General features: G+C 41.6%; 1 protein-coding gene across 5 annotated transcripts in view; it reads right to left on the bottom strand.

Moving 5' to 3' along the window:
- The window catches only part of CDK6 (cyclin dependent kinase 6), a 102,473-nt gene that overhangs the window by 31,524 nt on the left and 55,195 nt on the right, over positions 1-15,754 (bottom strand). For all 5 annotated transcript variants that reach the window (XM_083578861.1, XM_083578863.1, XM_083578862.1 and 2 more), the window contains one exon: positions 3,612-3,721. In XM_083578861.1, coding sequence (XP_083434987.1) covers positions 3,612-3,721 — 110 coding nt within the window. The remainder of the gene's footprint in view (positions 1-3,611; positions 3,722-15,754) is intronic.

The following is a 15,754-nucleotide window of genomic DNA, read 5'->3' as shown; positions in this document are numbered from 1 at the left end:
GTTAAGTACTTAATTCGTTCCGGAGGTCCGTTCTTAACCTGAAACTGTTCTTAACCTGAAGCACCACTTTAGCTAATGGGTCCTCCTGCTGCCGCCGTGCCGCCGGAGCCAGATTTCTGTACTTATCCTGAAGCAAAGTTCTTAACCTGAAGCACTATTTCTGGGTTAGCGGAGTGTGTAACCTGAAGTGTATGTAATCCGAGGTACCACTGTACAGTAGAACCTTGAGTTGTGGACGTAATCCATCCCAGAGGCATGTCTGCAACTCGAAGCGTTCGCATCCAGAAGCGCTGCGTCTGCACATGCGCATGGCACGATTTAGCGCTTTTTAGCATGCGCGAGCGACGAACCCAGAAGTAACCCAGTCTGGTACTTCTGGGTTGCCGCAGGACGCAACTTGAAAAGACGTAGTCTGGAGCGGACGCAACATGAGGCATGACTGTATTTCCTTCCCCAGTTTCTAATTCTCCTCTCCTCATATCAAGCTTCTCTTTGCCTCATTCCCATTCCTGCTTCTGAGTTGCCTTCTTGGCAACCTGCTTTTCAGCTCTGCCAGTTCTCTCTCCTCATTGGCCCTACATTCCCTAAAACCAAGGGTGTGGTGCCTCTGGCCTGGTGGCCCTCAAGGCCTCTCTATCTGGCCCTCAGGACTGTCCCCAGGCCACACCCTCTCCTCAGATACACCAGTCACCAGGTATACTTCACACTTTCCTTGAGTGTTTAATGCCTGTCTGGCTAGAGGTATTTGTTGCTTTACTCACTTTTGCCTCAGGCCCCGCCCACCACAGACATGTGACCTCTAGACGGCAACTCAGATGGAAAAGTGGCCCCCGGTCTGTGAAAGGTTCCCCACACCTCCCCCAGACCATTTTTTAAATAAAAAAAGTAGTCTTTTTTGCCTGAGGTGGACACAATGCAGTTCTGGAGTTTGACCATTTAGCATTAAGGGAACATTAAAATGGCTTGCAAAAGGTGGCAAAACAGCAAAGCCCCTCATGCATTGGCCCTCTTGAGAATACGCAGTTCTACAGAAATTCTTGTCCCACCAAAATGACTTCAACAGCAGCATACCAAACAGTGGGAAAGTACAGAAGAACAAAGCCACACCTGAAATCCTTTAAATAATGTGTACAATGAGGAGATGAGAAAAAGGAAGTATAAGTCACCATGATAATAAAACAAACAAATTCAGTTTGTTTCAATGTTGACCCAACAGTCAAACTTCCATCCTAAAATAACTAGTCAAAAGCAGCTCAGGATAAAGCTAACAGAAGTAAGAGTTGCATTTAAATAGCCACTTCAGAAACAATCCATGGGTGTTTGCAAAACTTCACAGTTTATTGATACTAAGACTATAATATTGCCAGCTTTTCGTTTTTGTTTTCCTGCAACGTGCCTTTAGAGAAATAACACATCTTAGGCCATAGCTATTGCAAAACTATATAAATACAACAAACCGAGTTGAAAATATTCAACGCGGTACTGTGACAATGTCTGTATATCAAATAGTTAACAATGAAGTTGTAGATTACCAGGGTATGAACGTGGTTGGTAGCTGCCCAGTCAACTGTACTTCTATTTATTTCAACCATTTTCTCCTTGGTTTTAAGACCAGGATTGTAAAACTATTTCTGGAAGCTCCAGAAGATAGCCTATTTTTATCTAACTCTGTTTCACATACAAACATTTGCACTGAAGCCTACTTGAGAAATCAGAGTTTTACTTTATTTTTTAAAAAAGGAAAGCAGACTATTCCTAAATTAATCTTACAAATGTTGAATCAATTATTGAGTTAATCAGATTGATTCACCAAAAATATTTTGATCAACTAAAGAGGTACCATCAATTAATCAGATAACATTTTTTTTTTAAAAAAAGATCATTATTTTTAATATAAAGTTTTTAAAAAGTACAGATGGCAACAACCAAGAAACATTTACTCTCCTCTCACTCAAATGAGTGAATGCTCCTTTTAAGATGGTACCTGCTGCAGCAAACAATAACAAAAGGATTCCTCCCCCAAAATTACAGTTTTATTCACATGCAACATATGGTCAATGATCACTATCACCTGTGAGGTGTTATGTACTAGCATTTGTGGAAAGGACTTTACTTGTGCTAGACTGCACTGTGCTCAGACTTGGCTGGCAGTTGTTTTCAGTGGGCTTAACCCTAGCAGATTCGTAGTAAGAACAGATGAAAGTTTCCCCAAGCAGATGCAGAGTGTATTTTTTCCACTACAGAGTAATTAAAGAGCCACTATATATTTTTAAAAAGGGAATGTTGCCTAATCAAAAGTTGGGGTTTCCAATCAAAAGAGAGCCCTGCCATTTCTTTTTCAAGATATTAAAAATTTTGTTCCTTGCAGGGAAAAACGATCTCCTAAAGCCAGTTGTGACACCTTCAATATTCTTTCTAGAGTTCTACAAAGGTCCCCTTTATCAACATCTCAGCAATTTAGATTTACGTATACCAAGAACAAAACAATGGGCAGGAACAATGCTATAACAGAACAAAAACTTTAAAACAGATCTTCAAATCTCGGGGCTGGAACCAGGTTTGATAGGGAAGTGGGCCCCCTGCTTTGCTGCTGCCACTGCCTACTGCCCCACCTATTCCCCCTGCCACTACCACACGTCTTGCCTCCTCCCCCTCCACTTCACCTTCCCCACCTTGTTTTGCTGCCATATTTGTGTCAGCTGCAATGGTGTTTTCTCTCCCTCTTCCCTGCCTTGCAGGCATCCTGGGTAAAGCAGCTTGGAGAGTTTCTGTGCCGTTGTCGAGGCTAGAAATGTTTAAGATTAGAAAAAACGTAGTTCTAACAACCTTTCTAGCCACTGCGGCAAACCACTCTCCTGACCACCTCACCCAGAATGCCTCACTCTGATAAAACACCCTTTAGCCCTCCTTTATAGACACTAAAGCAAGGCATGGAGCCTCAATGAGCAGGTAGGCAGTGAGCAGCAATAATGAGAACTTGCCAAGTATCATGAGTCACCGTATTTTTCGCTCTATAAGACGCACCAGACGATAAGACGCACCTAGTTTTTGGAGGAGGAAAACAAGAAAAAAATTATTTTGAATCCCAGAAGCCAGAACAGCAAGAGGGATCTGGCTTCTGGGATAGCCTCTTGCTGTTCTGGCTTCTGCGATAGTTGCCCGAAGCCTCTCCAGGGCAGCGGGATGAAGGCTCCCCGCTGCCCTGCAGAGGCTTCGCGCGGCTAAGCCAGCGCTCCCTCTCGCTGTTCTGGCTTCTGGGATAGCTGTGCAGCCCGCACTCACTCCATAAGACGCATACACATTTCCCCTTACTTTTTAGGAGGGAAAAAGTGTGTCTTATAGAGCGAAAACTATGGTAAGCTACTCCACTGCCTGAAACCCTCATGGCTGCATTCACCACCATCTTCTTTATTCCCAACATGTGCTTGTCAGGTACATACAGGCACTGAATATGAGGAAGACAGACATGGCCATAGCAGCATAACCCCGCACATCTCTTTACAAATGGGCCTTTACAAACGTAAAGATTTTAAAATGGGATGCCAGCAACAGCTGTGGCAAATCCTTAGCATTTGTCCCACCACGATTAAAAAAATTAAATCATTTCTTACTTTCGACGGAACATTTCTGCAAATATGCAGCCAACGCTCCAAAGATCGACTGGTGTTGCATAACTGGATTGAAGCAAAACTTCAGGAGCTCTGTACCATAGAGTGACAACCTGCAAAACAAAAAGCAGAGAGGGATTCAGCAAAATGAATATATCTGAAAGAATATGTGTGATAATCACTAGGAGAAGGAAAAGCCTCCTTTGCTTTACAGTGCTGGGCTACTAGCTAAAACAAAAATGCATTGCTGGACTGGAGACTTTCAGTGGCTCGTAGCTCTTTCATTTTTATAAGTGCTGAGTTCTAAGTGCTGTTTATTTATTTTATATATTTCAAAAAACATTTATATACTGCTTTATATTGCATGTATCCAAAGCCGTTTACAAATATAAAAACATACAAAACCAGCAAAACAAAACTATACAGTAATTACAAAATTTAAATGAAAATACCATCTCAAGCAATATTGCCACGTGACAGACAAGTTAATACTGGTGAGGACAGACTTGGGTGAACAGATATGTTTTTAGTTTTCTGGGCAGTTAAAATTAAAACAACATTGTTATAAATTTATAAATGGAAGAACTTGGAAATAAAGTTTGTTATAGTTGTGAGATATACCAACACTTAAAGCTACTAGGGTGAAAAGGAAACTATTATCGGAGCTTTAGAGAATGTACTGCTAAGATTTAGAAATGAATGTTAAAAGCAGCCTTCTTATTATAATAATGACATGAGCTTTCTGGAAGACTCCTCCTCTCACCCACATCAGCTTAATTTGCTGGTCAGACCCACCTGAAATCAGAATAAACATACAGAACATATATAAAATGGACATGTTGAAGGGATAAATGAGGGGAGTTCAAGGATATTTACACAAGTGGTCAAATTGGTTAAAAGCCCTTTCAGCACTTTGATCTTACAACATCTGTTTTAGGAACAATTCAATAAATTAAGGGCAAAAGAAAGCTGAGACTGTTGAACTTTTGACATAAATGACCATCTAAACTGGTGTTGCAACAGCAGGATGGTGTAACTATAATCCCATTCACTTTCTGAGCTTGGAAGGTGTTAAATTAGTGATTCTTTAGGATGATTCAAATGACTCTTTCATGCATGAGGCTGCTTGGTAAACTTGTGTTAGCTCTCTGAACAAGCACACTGCCACTGATCCACAGCATTCAGCTTTTGTCAAATGACTGAAGTGGTGTTACACATTGGAGCGGTGTCTGTACCCACAACTGGTTCACACTAGGGATGGGAGAGAAATTCAGCCCAGTTCACTTTTAAATGCACACCTACCTAATTCGCCCCCCCCCGAAACAAAATGCAAACCAAAAGGCAGCCATTCCAAAATTCACACTTCTCCAAATTTTGCAATGCACTTCTCCAGCTTAGCAATGTGTACAAAACCCCATATACTAAGGTAAATTGTACATAAAAATGCATATATTCATGAAATACAAAATACAAAAATACATTATAATGTATTAACAAAATTGCATCAAAAATGTGTATGGGGGGGGGGGGACACTGAAATGCTGAAGTTCCAAGAGGAATTTTGCTTAAAAGAAATCACAAACTGATGTGGAAATCTGGAGAATTGAACTTCAGGCTGGAAAAACAAGAAACTGGGAGGAACCAAAACTGACAAATTTGCTTATCCCCTTATGGTTTGCCTATTCCCTTTATTGTTTTCAGGGAAGAAGCAGAAAAAATTGTGTCCCTTTCTTCACGAATGGGACAATGTGAATGAATGTTATACTAGTTGATGTATCACAAACTTTTGTGACAGTCATGCTGCACCCCTTTTCTTTGAGAGGAAGGCCACACAGTAAGCAGATACACTTTGACTACTTTCTTCTTGTTAGCATATACAGTCGTACCTTGGTTGTCAAACGCCTTGGCACTCATACGTTCTGGCTCCTGAACGATCGAAACCCGGAAGTGAGTGTTCTGGTTTTCGAACGTTCTTTGGAAAGCCGAACGTCCGATGCGGCTTCTGCTATTGTTTCCGGCGCGCCTGCACAATCGGGAGCCCACTGGAAGCTGTGCCTTAGTTTCCGAACGTTTCGGAAGTCGAATGGACTTCCGGAACGCATTCTGTTCTAAAACCAAGGTATCGCTGTATGTATTTTCGAATGTGTTGCTTTTTAAAGAAAAGGGGGGAAGGTGCAGCTGTGATTTCTGTTTCTACAATCTTCCCACGTTATTGTCACAACACTCATGTGAGTTACAATCATGTCCCAATTGTATAGTATTCCATCTATGCAAACAGATTCCATGGGAGGGGTGTGTGTGTCTTGCGGCAGAGATAATGTTCGCAGTACTGAAGAAGAAAAACACTCAAAAGCAAGGTTGGGGGCCCTCAGGCCCACAAGCTGAGTGTGGCTCTCTAGCAGACTAGGTAGATTCCTGAGAGCTAAATAGGCTCTACCTAGGCACCTCCCCTCTACCTCCTCAGGCCATATTCCCAGAATGCACCACTCACTGGTCCTGTTTCACATCCTCAGTTCTGGCTGGATGGAATGCATCCTTGAACTGTGATAATTTTAAAACAGTTCACAAAACGCGATGTGAACTGAGAAGTTGTGTAGTTTTTCACCAGTGATGTCATGGGCACCAGCCTTAACTTAAGATGCCAAAGACTTTTGCACACCTTCATTTCACACAGCAATTCGTGTTGCCAGCATGAAACTTTGTGGGGGGGGGGTAGCATTTCCCAGAAACCAGTGCTGAAATTTGAATGTCAGGATACGTAATTTCCTTTCTTTTAGAAGCATTACCTCAAAAGAGATAAAACCCTGGAAAGGCCTTGCATTGCAAGCTTGCTCTTCCTTGTATTTTATATATTTAAATACATGTTATAAGGTGGGCAATGGATTAGAGAAGTGGGGAGGCAAAAATTATTAATTTGGAAATTGCAGACAAGAGCAGGTTGCATTTCAATCATCAGATTTGCCGTGCTTCAGTGTAATTTTTCATTGTGGAGGGGTTTCTCTGGGTGTGTAATCTGTATGTTAAGAATGGTAAAATGTTTCCGCTTGCCTTCAAGGAACTTGCATGCAAAGAATAACCACAGGATATTTTTCTCACTTAAAAAAAACAAAAACCCAAACAACTCAGAGTGATGCAGTGAATCTGCAGTGACTGATTCATGAGGACCATTTCCCTCTGCCCCATCCCTTTTTCACCAGAGAAACCAAATAAATATTTGCGGACATTCCATTCACAGAAACAGATAAGCAGAAATGGAAATTATTCTGAAGGCAGGATATGGTGAGCTCAACACCAGAGCAGAACTTCCTCTTCTGCATTGGTTTTATTTCTATTTTTCACTTACAAAAGTGTTTGCTTAGGTAAGCCAGAAAAGAGGGATGTTTCATCTCTAAAAGAAAACAATGGCATTGCATCATTATGGGTATGTAGAAGTGCCCCTGAGTGCTAGGACATGCTGAAGGAAGGACAAACCAGGTGCCCTCCTAAGAATAAGATTTGTTTTTAAATAGTAATACAGTTGTACCTTGGATCTCAAACGCCTTGGCTCCCGAACAAATCAGCTCCCCAACGATCAAAACCCAGAAGTGAGTGTTCCGGTTTTTGAATGATTTTTGGAAGCCGAACGTCCGATGAGGCTTCTGTGGCTTCCAATTGGCTGCAGGAGCTTCCTGCAGCCAATCAAAAGCTGCACTTTGGTTTTCGAATGTTTTGGAAGTGGAACGGACTTCCGGAACGGATTTCTTTCGACTTCCAAGGTACGACTGTACAGACTTAACTATACAGGTAAGGCAGAGCCAAATGGCAAGGCTGACAATAGCACAATCCTATACCTAGATGCTCAGTGGAGCTTATTCCCTAAGTAGGGGTGCTTAGTATAGCAGCCTAAAGGTGCAATCTAGTTCTGCTGGAGTAGGTAGAAACTCTCTTATTAGCTTCTTAGGATCTCAGCTGCAATCAAAATGGTTAATCAATTTTTTTCTGTGCCTTCTCTCTGTGGTACGAGTTTGCATTGTAACATAAACCCAAAGCTTTAGGCTTTAACATTACCCAAAACAGTGTGTTGACGTACCTGGTTAGCATGTTTAATTCATCACATGATTCCATTTAACTTCATGGTTAGATTAGAGAGAGAATAATGCAAAAGTGTGACACCAGGCATTTGGCACTGAAAAGAGTATTTGGGGAATACCTCCATTTAATGTACAGCTATTTCATATATCACAAACATTAAAAAATAAAAGCAAATCAAAAGGATTTCCACATACAGTTATCCAGTTGTTCCACAACTGCTAATCAACAACTGATCTACCAAATCATGATCATGGTGCTGATAACACCAAGGTTGCAGGTCTGATCCTGTATGGGACAGCTGCATATTCCTGCCCTGCAGAGGTTTGGACTAGATGGTTCTAAGTGTGCCTTCTAACTCTGCAATTCTATAATTCTTTATGATTTCTCTATGATGCAATTATCTTGCTGGTTTTTTTAACAAATGAAAGGGCTCTATACAAAGAATAAGACCAAAACAAAGAACAGAGGCGTGGATTCTTTCTTGGTTTACACTTCTTCCTTCACTGATGTGTTTGTTAATGCTGTACCTGCTTTCATGTTATGAGAAGATAGCCAGCACTGTAAGACTTTGTACGCTCAAAAGGAACATTTTGTGTCTTGTCAACTGCTCTTGACCTTTAGGGAGGATAGTGCATTCATGTAGTTAGTCTATATGGTTCGGGGCTCTTTGAAGAATGAATTCATTCATAAAGATAGCCTTGTACATAAATTAGACTCTAGTCCAATGCTGTGCCTGCAGGGAACCTGTGGCTCTTCAGATGTTGTAGGATTAAAGGTCTCATCAGCCTAGTCAGTATGCCCAATGGTCAATGATAATAGCGGGTGGGGGCACATCAGCATCAATAGACACCTGGCATCTTGCTAATCTCAAGTTCAATTATACTTCTACTTGAGAAAAGGGTTTGCAAGGGTTTGTAAGACAGCAATCCTAAACATTCTTACTAGGGGGAAAGTATCATTAAACTCAGTAGTATTTATCTGAACAACCATGTTCAGATTTTCACTAATAAGACTAAAATTACTATACTTGACAGTTTGCTTTTCTCACCTCTCTGGGATATGGAAAACCTTTATATTTCCTTAACTGTTCCTTGCACCATCTTCACCACAGCAACTAAGTTCTAGGACTTTTAAACAAAACTAAAATAATTGTTTGTGAACTTGGTAACATTCACTCCAAACAATGCTATTAGAAAGGAAACCATATTTTCTAATTATTAGTTTGTGAAGGCAATCCCACCCCTGACACTACTTTTGATTCTATGGGGCATAAATTACTTTTAAGGTTCAGTGTGTGAGAATTATTTTTTCAACTGTATTTTCTTATTGTCTTTCACAGCACTTCCAATTTAATAAGCACAGTTTTATGTATTGCGTTACAACATCTGAATCTTGAAAAGGAAAGAAAAATTGAACAGCTATGAGAGTTAAATATAAGAACTGTTTGTTTCCTTTGATGGTTTAACCAAAACACTAATCAGAACTTTATGTTATATTTCTAGGAAGAACCACATCCCTAGAATGTTGGTGCTGTTCTAAAGTATTTCTAGGTATCTCAATGCACATGAACATGTGTATATATAAACACTAGCGGAAGGCACTTCATCTCGATATAGTAATTTTTTTTCATCAAGTCTCATGCATTACGCACGTGTATGCAATTCTTACTAGACAGAACTGCAGTTTAAATTTTCTAACCAAGCCCTGATTACATAAGTAAGACTACCAGTATATTTCAAAGCTTGTATTGCACTCATTTCTAGAAAATCTAACCATTTTTAATAGGAATGGATTTTTTAAAATATACGTATAAAAATTAGAAAGCCCATTAAACAACTATATATAGTTCATTCACGCTTCTTTCTTTTCTGTGGTGCGGAATTGCCATGATAACTCTTCCTAGCAGAGAGGTTACTTCTTGAGGTCTTCATGAGAAAGGGCACCCTATGGGAAATTTGAGGGGAGAAGCATGCATTCAAATAGCTTTCACAGTTTACTCTGCATGAGGCAAGTATATTTACCTTGGCATTCCTTGCAATCAGTGGTATGCAGTGCAATGGATAGTATTAGGTTAGTAATACTGACTTCATCTAGATGATGAACTGGTGCAGGTCACAATATAGTGAAGTTAGGGTGCCCAGATGCAAAGCAGGAGATGGCATTCCCTATTTTACACAAGTAGCCAAGGGGCAGGTGACCTGCTCTTTTTTTCTTTTTTTTTTTTTTTTTTTTTGCATCTGGCCAGCCTAAAGTCCACATAGCACTGGTCACCAAATATTTCTCTTGCTAGAACCAAGAGCGAGCAAGCAGAGAGGATCAAGTACACTGGTTGGCCAAAGCACAGCTAGGCCTCACTTCCTCATGTTTATTCTTGACCACACAAGCTTCATTTGTGAGGGATGCCATCTCTGTTGCCTTTTCAGCACATACTGAAGACAGGCCTTTTAAAATAGACATATTCTGTATTGAAATTGTTGTTAGATGTTTGATCGCTTGTGTGTTTGATGCCATGTGTTCCTTTGGAAGGAAAGACAGGATATAAATCTAATCAAATTTAATCACCATCTTCTGCATCTTCAGCTAGAATTTCCTTTTTCTTTTTTTAAAAACCCATACTCTTGTGCTTTAACAGTAGACTGATCTACAGACATTGGTAGATGATAATGCATTCTATCTAAAGCCACAGAAGCAGGCCAACACATTTATTTCTGGTCCACTGTCAAGCCTATCTGAAGCTGTAACACCCACAGTCAACTGTTAGATACCACATACTAATTCCAAGCATGCCTCAGAGACCTTATTGGTTGCTCTTCTAAGTATTTTGGAAAGTGGTTTGTCTGTCTGTCCATCCAGATGCTTCTTGAGATATTATCAGCATATGTAGCATGACAGTTCCCAAGATGGAGGAGCTGGTTTTTGCCTATGTTTGAATACTGTTTAACACCATTTCAAATCAAGATGATAGACCTAAAAGTTCCAAACCGAACCAACAGTCGCCAAATTTAGCAGAATGGTTCCCAAGATTGAGAAGCACAACTGAGGAGTCATGCACAGCCATATAAACTATCAAACCACACTATTCATTTACAAACAAACAAACAAGTTTTAAAATTAACAGATCAACAAAGACAATGAACAAATTATGAGGGAAAAGTTGGAATCCTAAAATTTAAAAACCCACAAGCTTCACTTCCTGACTCCCCAAATTTTAGTCAAATCGTAGCTTCCCTCTAGTCTTTTAAAAACTGTAACAGACAAAAATTGGATTAAATTAGTTTTAATATGGCATTGATGTGCTAGAAATTTGGAAAATGAATAAAAATTAATTGGCAAAAAAGTAGAAACAGTAACAGGGGCCATCACAAAAAGTAAGGGCCCAGGCCACATCTGGCCTTCCTTCTAATTAAAATCCTGAAGAAGTTTTCCATCACAGCTTCTGATACGTCTAAAATCCAAGTTGCAACAACCATTGTACTTGAAATTAAAACCTGTTTAGCTACGTCCGGAACAGGCTTGTTTATTATGCATTTCGGAAAAGCACCTTCTCTTCACATGCTGAAGGGTCAATGACAAAAAGGCAATGCCAAAGAATGTTCAAGGTAATAAGCGCTTTCATGTTTCTAGTTCTCATGTCCGAGAGCATAACATCCAGCTAAAGGGCAGCAAGATAAGAATGATATTGCTAGTTACTAACAAACACCAGATAAAAAGGGCTCTTATGGCTACTGATAAAGTGACAGCATTCTACACATTCCTCCAAGTTGAGGAAGTTTTCGAGAAAGGCAGCTATGTTACATGCGAAGCACCACGAAACAAGCCTATCTCTGTGCTTTCAAATTCCAGCATAGCGATGGCACATTTCTCTCCCTTTCCCCCACAACCCCATCTCTTCCCCTGGAACAGAAGTGTTCTCTGGACATGCAGAAATAACTCTGGTGTGTTGCAGTTTCCACTAAAACCTGTAACCATGTATGCTGGCAGGACAGAGGAGTTCTTTAGAGCGCCCTGGCTGCAAGCCAATGTTTACAATCCCCTGGGTGGGAAATGCAGGGTCAAAGGCTCTCGATGGCAGGCTCCACAAGCCTTTGCTGTTGCCGCCAATGACCTTCTGCCTCTGTTTTCAAAGTAGCTCCCTTGTTAACCCTTTGGAGACTGTGGGCACAAGAGCTTTAGGAAGGAAATGCCTTCCCGTGGAAGCACAGTTGCCCCCTTCCGGGCATAAACCTGTCAGGCTGTGGCAGCCGTGGAATGCTGGGATAACCGTAGACTCCCAGCAGACTATCAGGGTCACAGGAGAGAGCTCCCTTTCTCTCCTCCCAAAAGGTCACTCCAGCCAGAGGTAGACGGGCAACACACTCCCTCTCCCCCCCCCTCTGTTTGCCACAAAGCGTGAAGGTTCTCCCAAGAGCAAACAATGGACTTTAGATTACAGGGTTGTGAAACAGCATATTGAGTCTGCAGGAGAGAAGGAAGCATCCAATTTAGGAAGAAATGCTTTCTTCCTGCCTAGCCAATGAGCACTGCTGGAACTGGTGGTGGTGATTCCTCCTCCTGGCATATTCTCACTAAAGGAATTGGTCTTGAAATTAAAGACAGACTGAAGCAAAAAGGGAGGATTCAACACAGAGAGGAGTTAGGTGCACCTCATAGATTTCAGTTTCTCCTTTTTTGGATAGGCAAAGCAGAGCAAACAAGTCACCCTTCTATTCCCAGTTTGCCTTACACATCTGCTGATTGCTTTCCTCAAACGTTTACGAAATTTTACTTGCTAACCAAACTTGCTGCATGTTCTGCAACCTTTCCCAACTACAAAACTTGATGGGCACATTAATTTATAAAGCAATCTAACTTCTACAGCCTCCGTGCTGTGGCTTCCTCCCACACCTGCTCAGCCCCTGCATGTACGGCTGCAAGGATTGCCAATGTTTGGCTGCAGTGAGTTTTCCTATAATTTAAACTTCCAAGCCAGCTACAGCTTCACCTGTTAGATGCCTGCCTGTCATGCTGCTCCTAAAGATATTTGAAGCCCTGCAAGGAAAAGACTGGCAGTCTTTACCCCTGCTTGGCTCTTCCCCCTTCCCAACTTCTACTGCACACTTTCCCAATGGTGTTTCATCATTCAAGGTTAGCAGTATGAAAGGAAGAAATGAAATGAAATGAAATGAAATGAAAGGCAGTCAGGCTTAGCAGGCAAGCACTTGCAAAAACAGCCGTTCTTGCAGCAATCTAGATGGGACAGGACCAACACCTTGTGATACTTGTTTGTGATTTCAACCACCCAAGTAAGTAACATCTCATAATCACGAAGCCTACTTTTCCAAAATGTTTTGCCCATTACCTTTCCTTGGTGACAGCCAGAGTTTTGTTATGGAGGTTGCTGGCTAAATGCTGATGTTTCTTCAGTGGGAGCTGATATGGAAAGAGAGCCGGTGAGGTGTAGAAGTCAGAGTGTGGACTAGGACCTGAGAGACCAGAGTTCAAATCCCCACTCAACCGTGAAGCTCACTGGGCAGTCCCGGGCCTGTCACAGTCTCTCAGACTAACCTACCCCAAAGGGTTGCTGTGAAAATAAAATGGAGGGGTGGAGGAGAACCATACATTCCACCTTAAGCTCCCTGGAGGAAATGTGGGCTATTAATATAATAATAAACAAAATAACCAGAAATGACTCAGGAGCATAGGAAGCGTTTCACAGAGCGGACAATGAGCTGACCTCATCTTTGCATATTATGTTCCTGTTTTCTCTTCCTTCTCCCTGCTTTATTTTGTACAAGCCTTTTGGACTGTAAGTAATTCTATCTTTTTTTCTTTTCTTTTTTCTAAATTTTATGTACACTGCAATGTTAAGCGTTTTAACATTTTACAATTATGGTTTAGGAAAATACCCACAATCCTGAGAGAGAAAATCAGAAGATCTGGCAGCTCTGATTTGGGCAAACTATCATCTAAGGTGTCTGAACTGGGTGCCATAGACCAGAGAAGGCTGGCAGAGCAATCCTATGCAGTAAGCCCCTCTCAATATAGAAAGACTTAAAAAAAGGTAAAGGACCGCTGACAGTTAAGTCCAGTCGCAAACGACTCTGGAGTTGCAGCGCTCATCTCGCTTTACTGGCCAAGGGAGCTGACATTTGTCCGCAGACAGTTTTTCTGGGTCATGTGGCCAGCATAATTAGGTGAAACCAGAGCAGCGCACGGAAACACCGTTTACCTTCCCGCCGGAGCGGTACCTATTTATCTACTTACTTGTGAGCAAACTTGCATAGATTTTCACTGCTACTATGATGGAAACAGGAAACTACAGGCACTCAAGGAATGTAGGAACGTAAGAAGCTGTCGTTTATATGGAGTCAGACTATTAGATCCATCCCTGCTCAGTATTGTCTACACAGACAGGCAGCTACTCTCCAGGGTTTCAGACAGGAATCTCTCCCACTTCTACCTGGCAGATGCTGTAACCTAGGACTTTCTAAATGCAAGGCAGATGCTCCAGCACTAAGCTACGAACATTCTCCAACAGTAGTTCTTAAAAGGCAGCCCCCTATGCAGCATGGCAAGCAGAATGAAAAGGAGGGGGCTCTCAAAAAGCAGTATGTGTTACAGTATGGGAGTCTCCCATTCAAAGGGCGGCGTTTACAACAATTATACAGGGATGCTGAAGCTCCTTGGCAATGCCGAAAGCAGCTCCTTGGATCCTAGCCTGACTTCTGAGGGCCGGATACTCCTGGAGGCTACTAAAGTTGGCAACTTTAACATGCAGTCCGAGGCGTAGGTCGGTGACGTCTTTATGCCTACGCATTTTATATGGTACCCTTAAGAGACTTAACCTTTGGTTTCTGTTCTTTCAATTTCTCTGGGTTTTTTTTTTGCAGTTTAACAGCATATTTTGAATTAGTTGTTGTGGTTTCCTTCAGCGTCTTCCCCACAACAACAGCAAATCATTTTGGCTCCCGATTTTCTTGCTATGATTACTGCCAGGGGTGGTGGTGATAGGGCTATTGTGAATAATCACTCAGCATACTGTAAAACGTCCCTGTTTAACAAAGAGTCAATTGCTTAATGATTAGGAATAAAGAACAGAACAGAAAAGGTTATATCAGTTTCTTCACTTCCTATTTTTATCCCAAGCAACTATGTTAAGTCACTGGTCTTTTCATTACATCAGCTAGCTCTAAATTCTTTCACTTCATTGATGGGTTTTAAAAAGGCAGCATTCATTGCATCTGTGTGTCCCCTAAAGGCAGCTGTTGCTGTGAAGTCTTGCATTTTTTGCATCTGCCCCCAACCCTTAATATTATACAAATATCAAAACACCCCAAGCAGCTCCAGGTGTCCCTTTACCAATTTTTTCATGTGCCATAGATGGCCTTTTATCGATTGCAACAAAATCTATCTATCTCTATATATACATGCAGCTAACAACTGATGTGCTCCATACACAGCATATAGTTAACACTGCACAACTGAAGCCAAAATATACACAGCTAAAAGGAATGTTACAGGGGGCCTCTCTCTTACCGAACAAAGCAGTCTCAGTTTGGCTCTTTTTCTCTAGCACTACCACATCCGCACATCGTTAGCTGGAAAATTCCAGATATATGCTGTAATTTTTTGTGCTTCCCCCCCGCTCTTCAATGTCCAGATGCCATTACCCCACCCCTCCCCTCCTTCCTTATCTGTCCCTGCTAGTTTGGTTCTTTGCCAGCTGTGGTCAACAATTAATACAACCAAAGTTTTTTGGGGGGTGGGTGGGGGGGTGTAGAGAGGTGGAAATAGAGAACACCCCTTGGCAACTGGCACGGCCTCACAGGAAATACCAAATAAAAACTTTTATTATGTATTGTTTAACCATTTTGTTTGCCTGTAGGCCACCCTGCTATTGGTGCAATTTAGCAAAGCATGCTCCGTCTGGATGAGCTGCGCGCAGACTCTTTGTTTCCAGAATCTGTCACGCACAATCATTGCTTCAGCATGTGGCCTACTAAAGAAAGCGGAGAAGCAGCATGGCAGGCCTCCAGCCCCCCGAGTTCCTTTTCATTAGCCAACTAGTGACCAAATGTTAAAACGGATGAGTAACC

The sequence above is a fragment of the Podarcis filfolensis genome (assembly GCF_964270895.1).
Source record: "Podarcis filfolensis genome assembly, chromosome: 12".
Taxonomy (NCBI): Eukaryota; Metazoa; Chordata; class Lepidosauria; order Squamata; family Lacertidae; genus Podarcis; species Podarcis filfolensis.
Note: the sequence above shows the minus strand (reverse complement) of the source record. Positions and strands in the feature narration are given on the sequence as shown.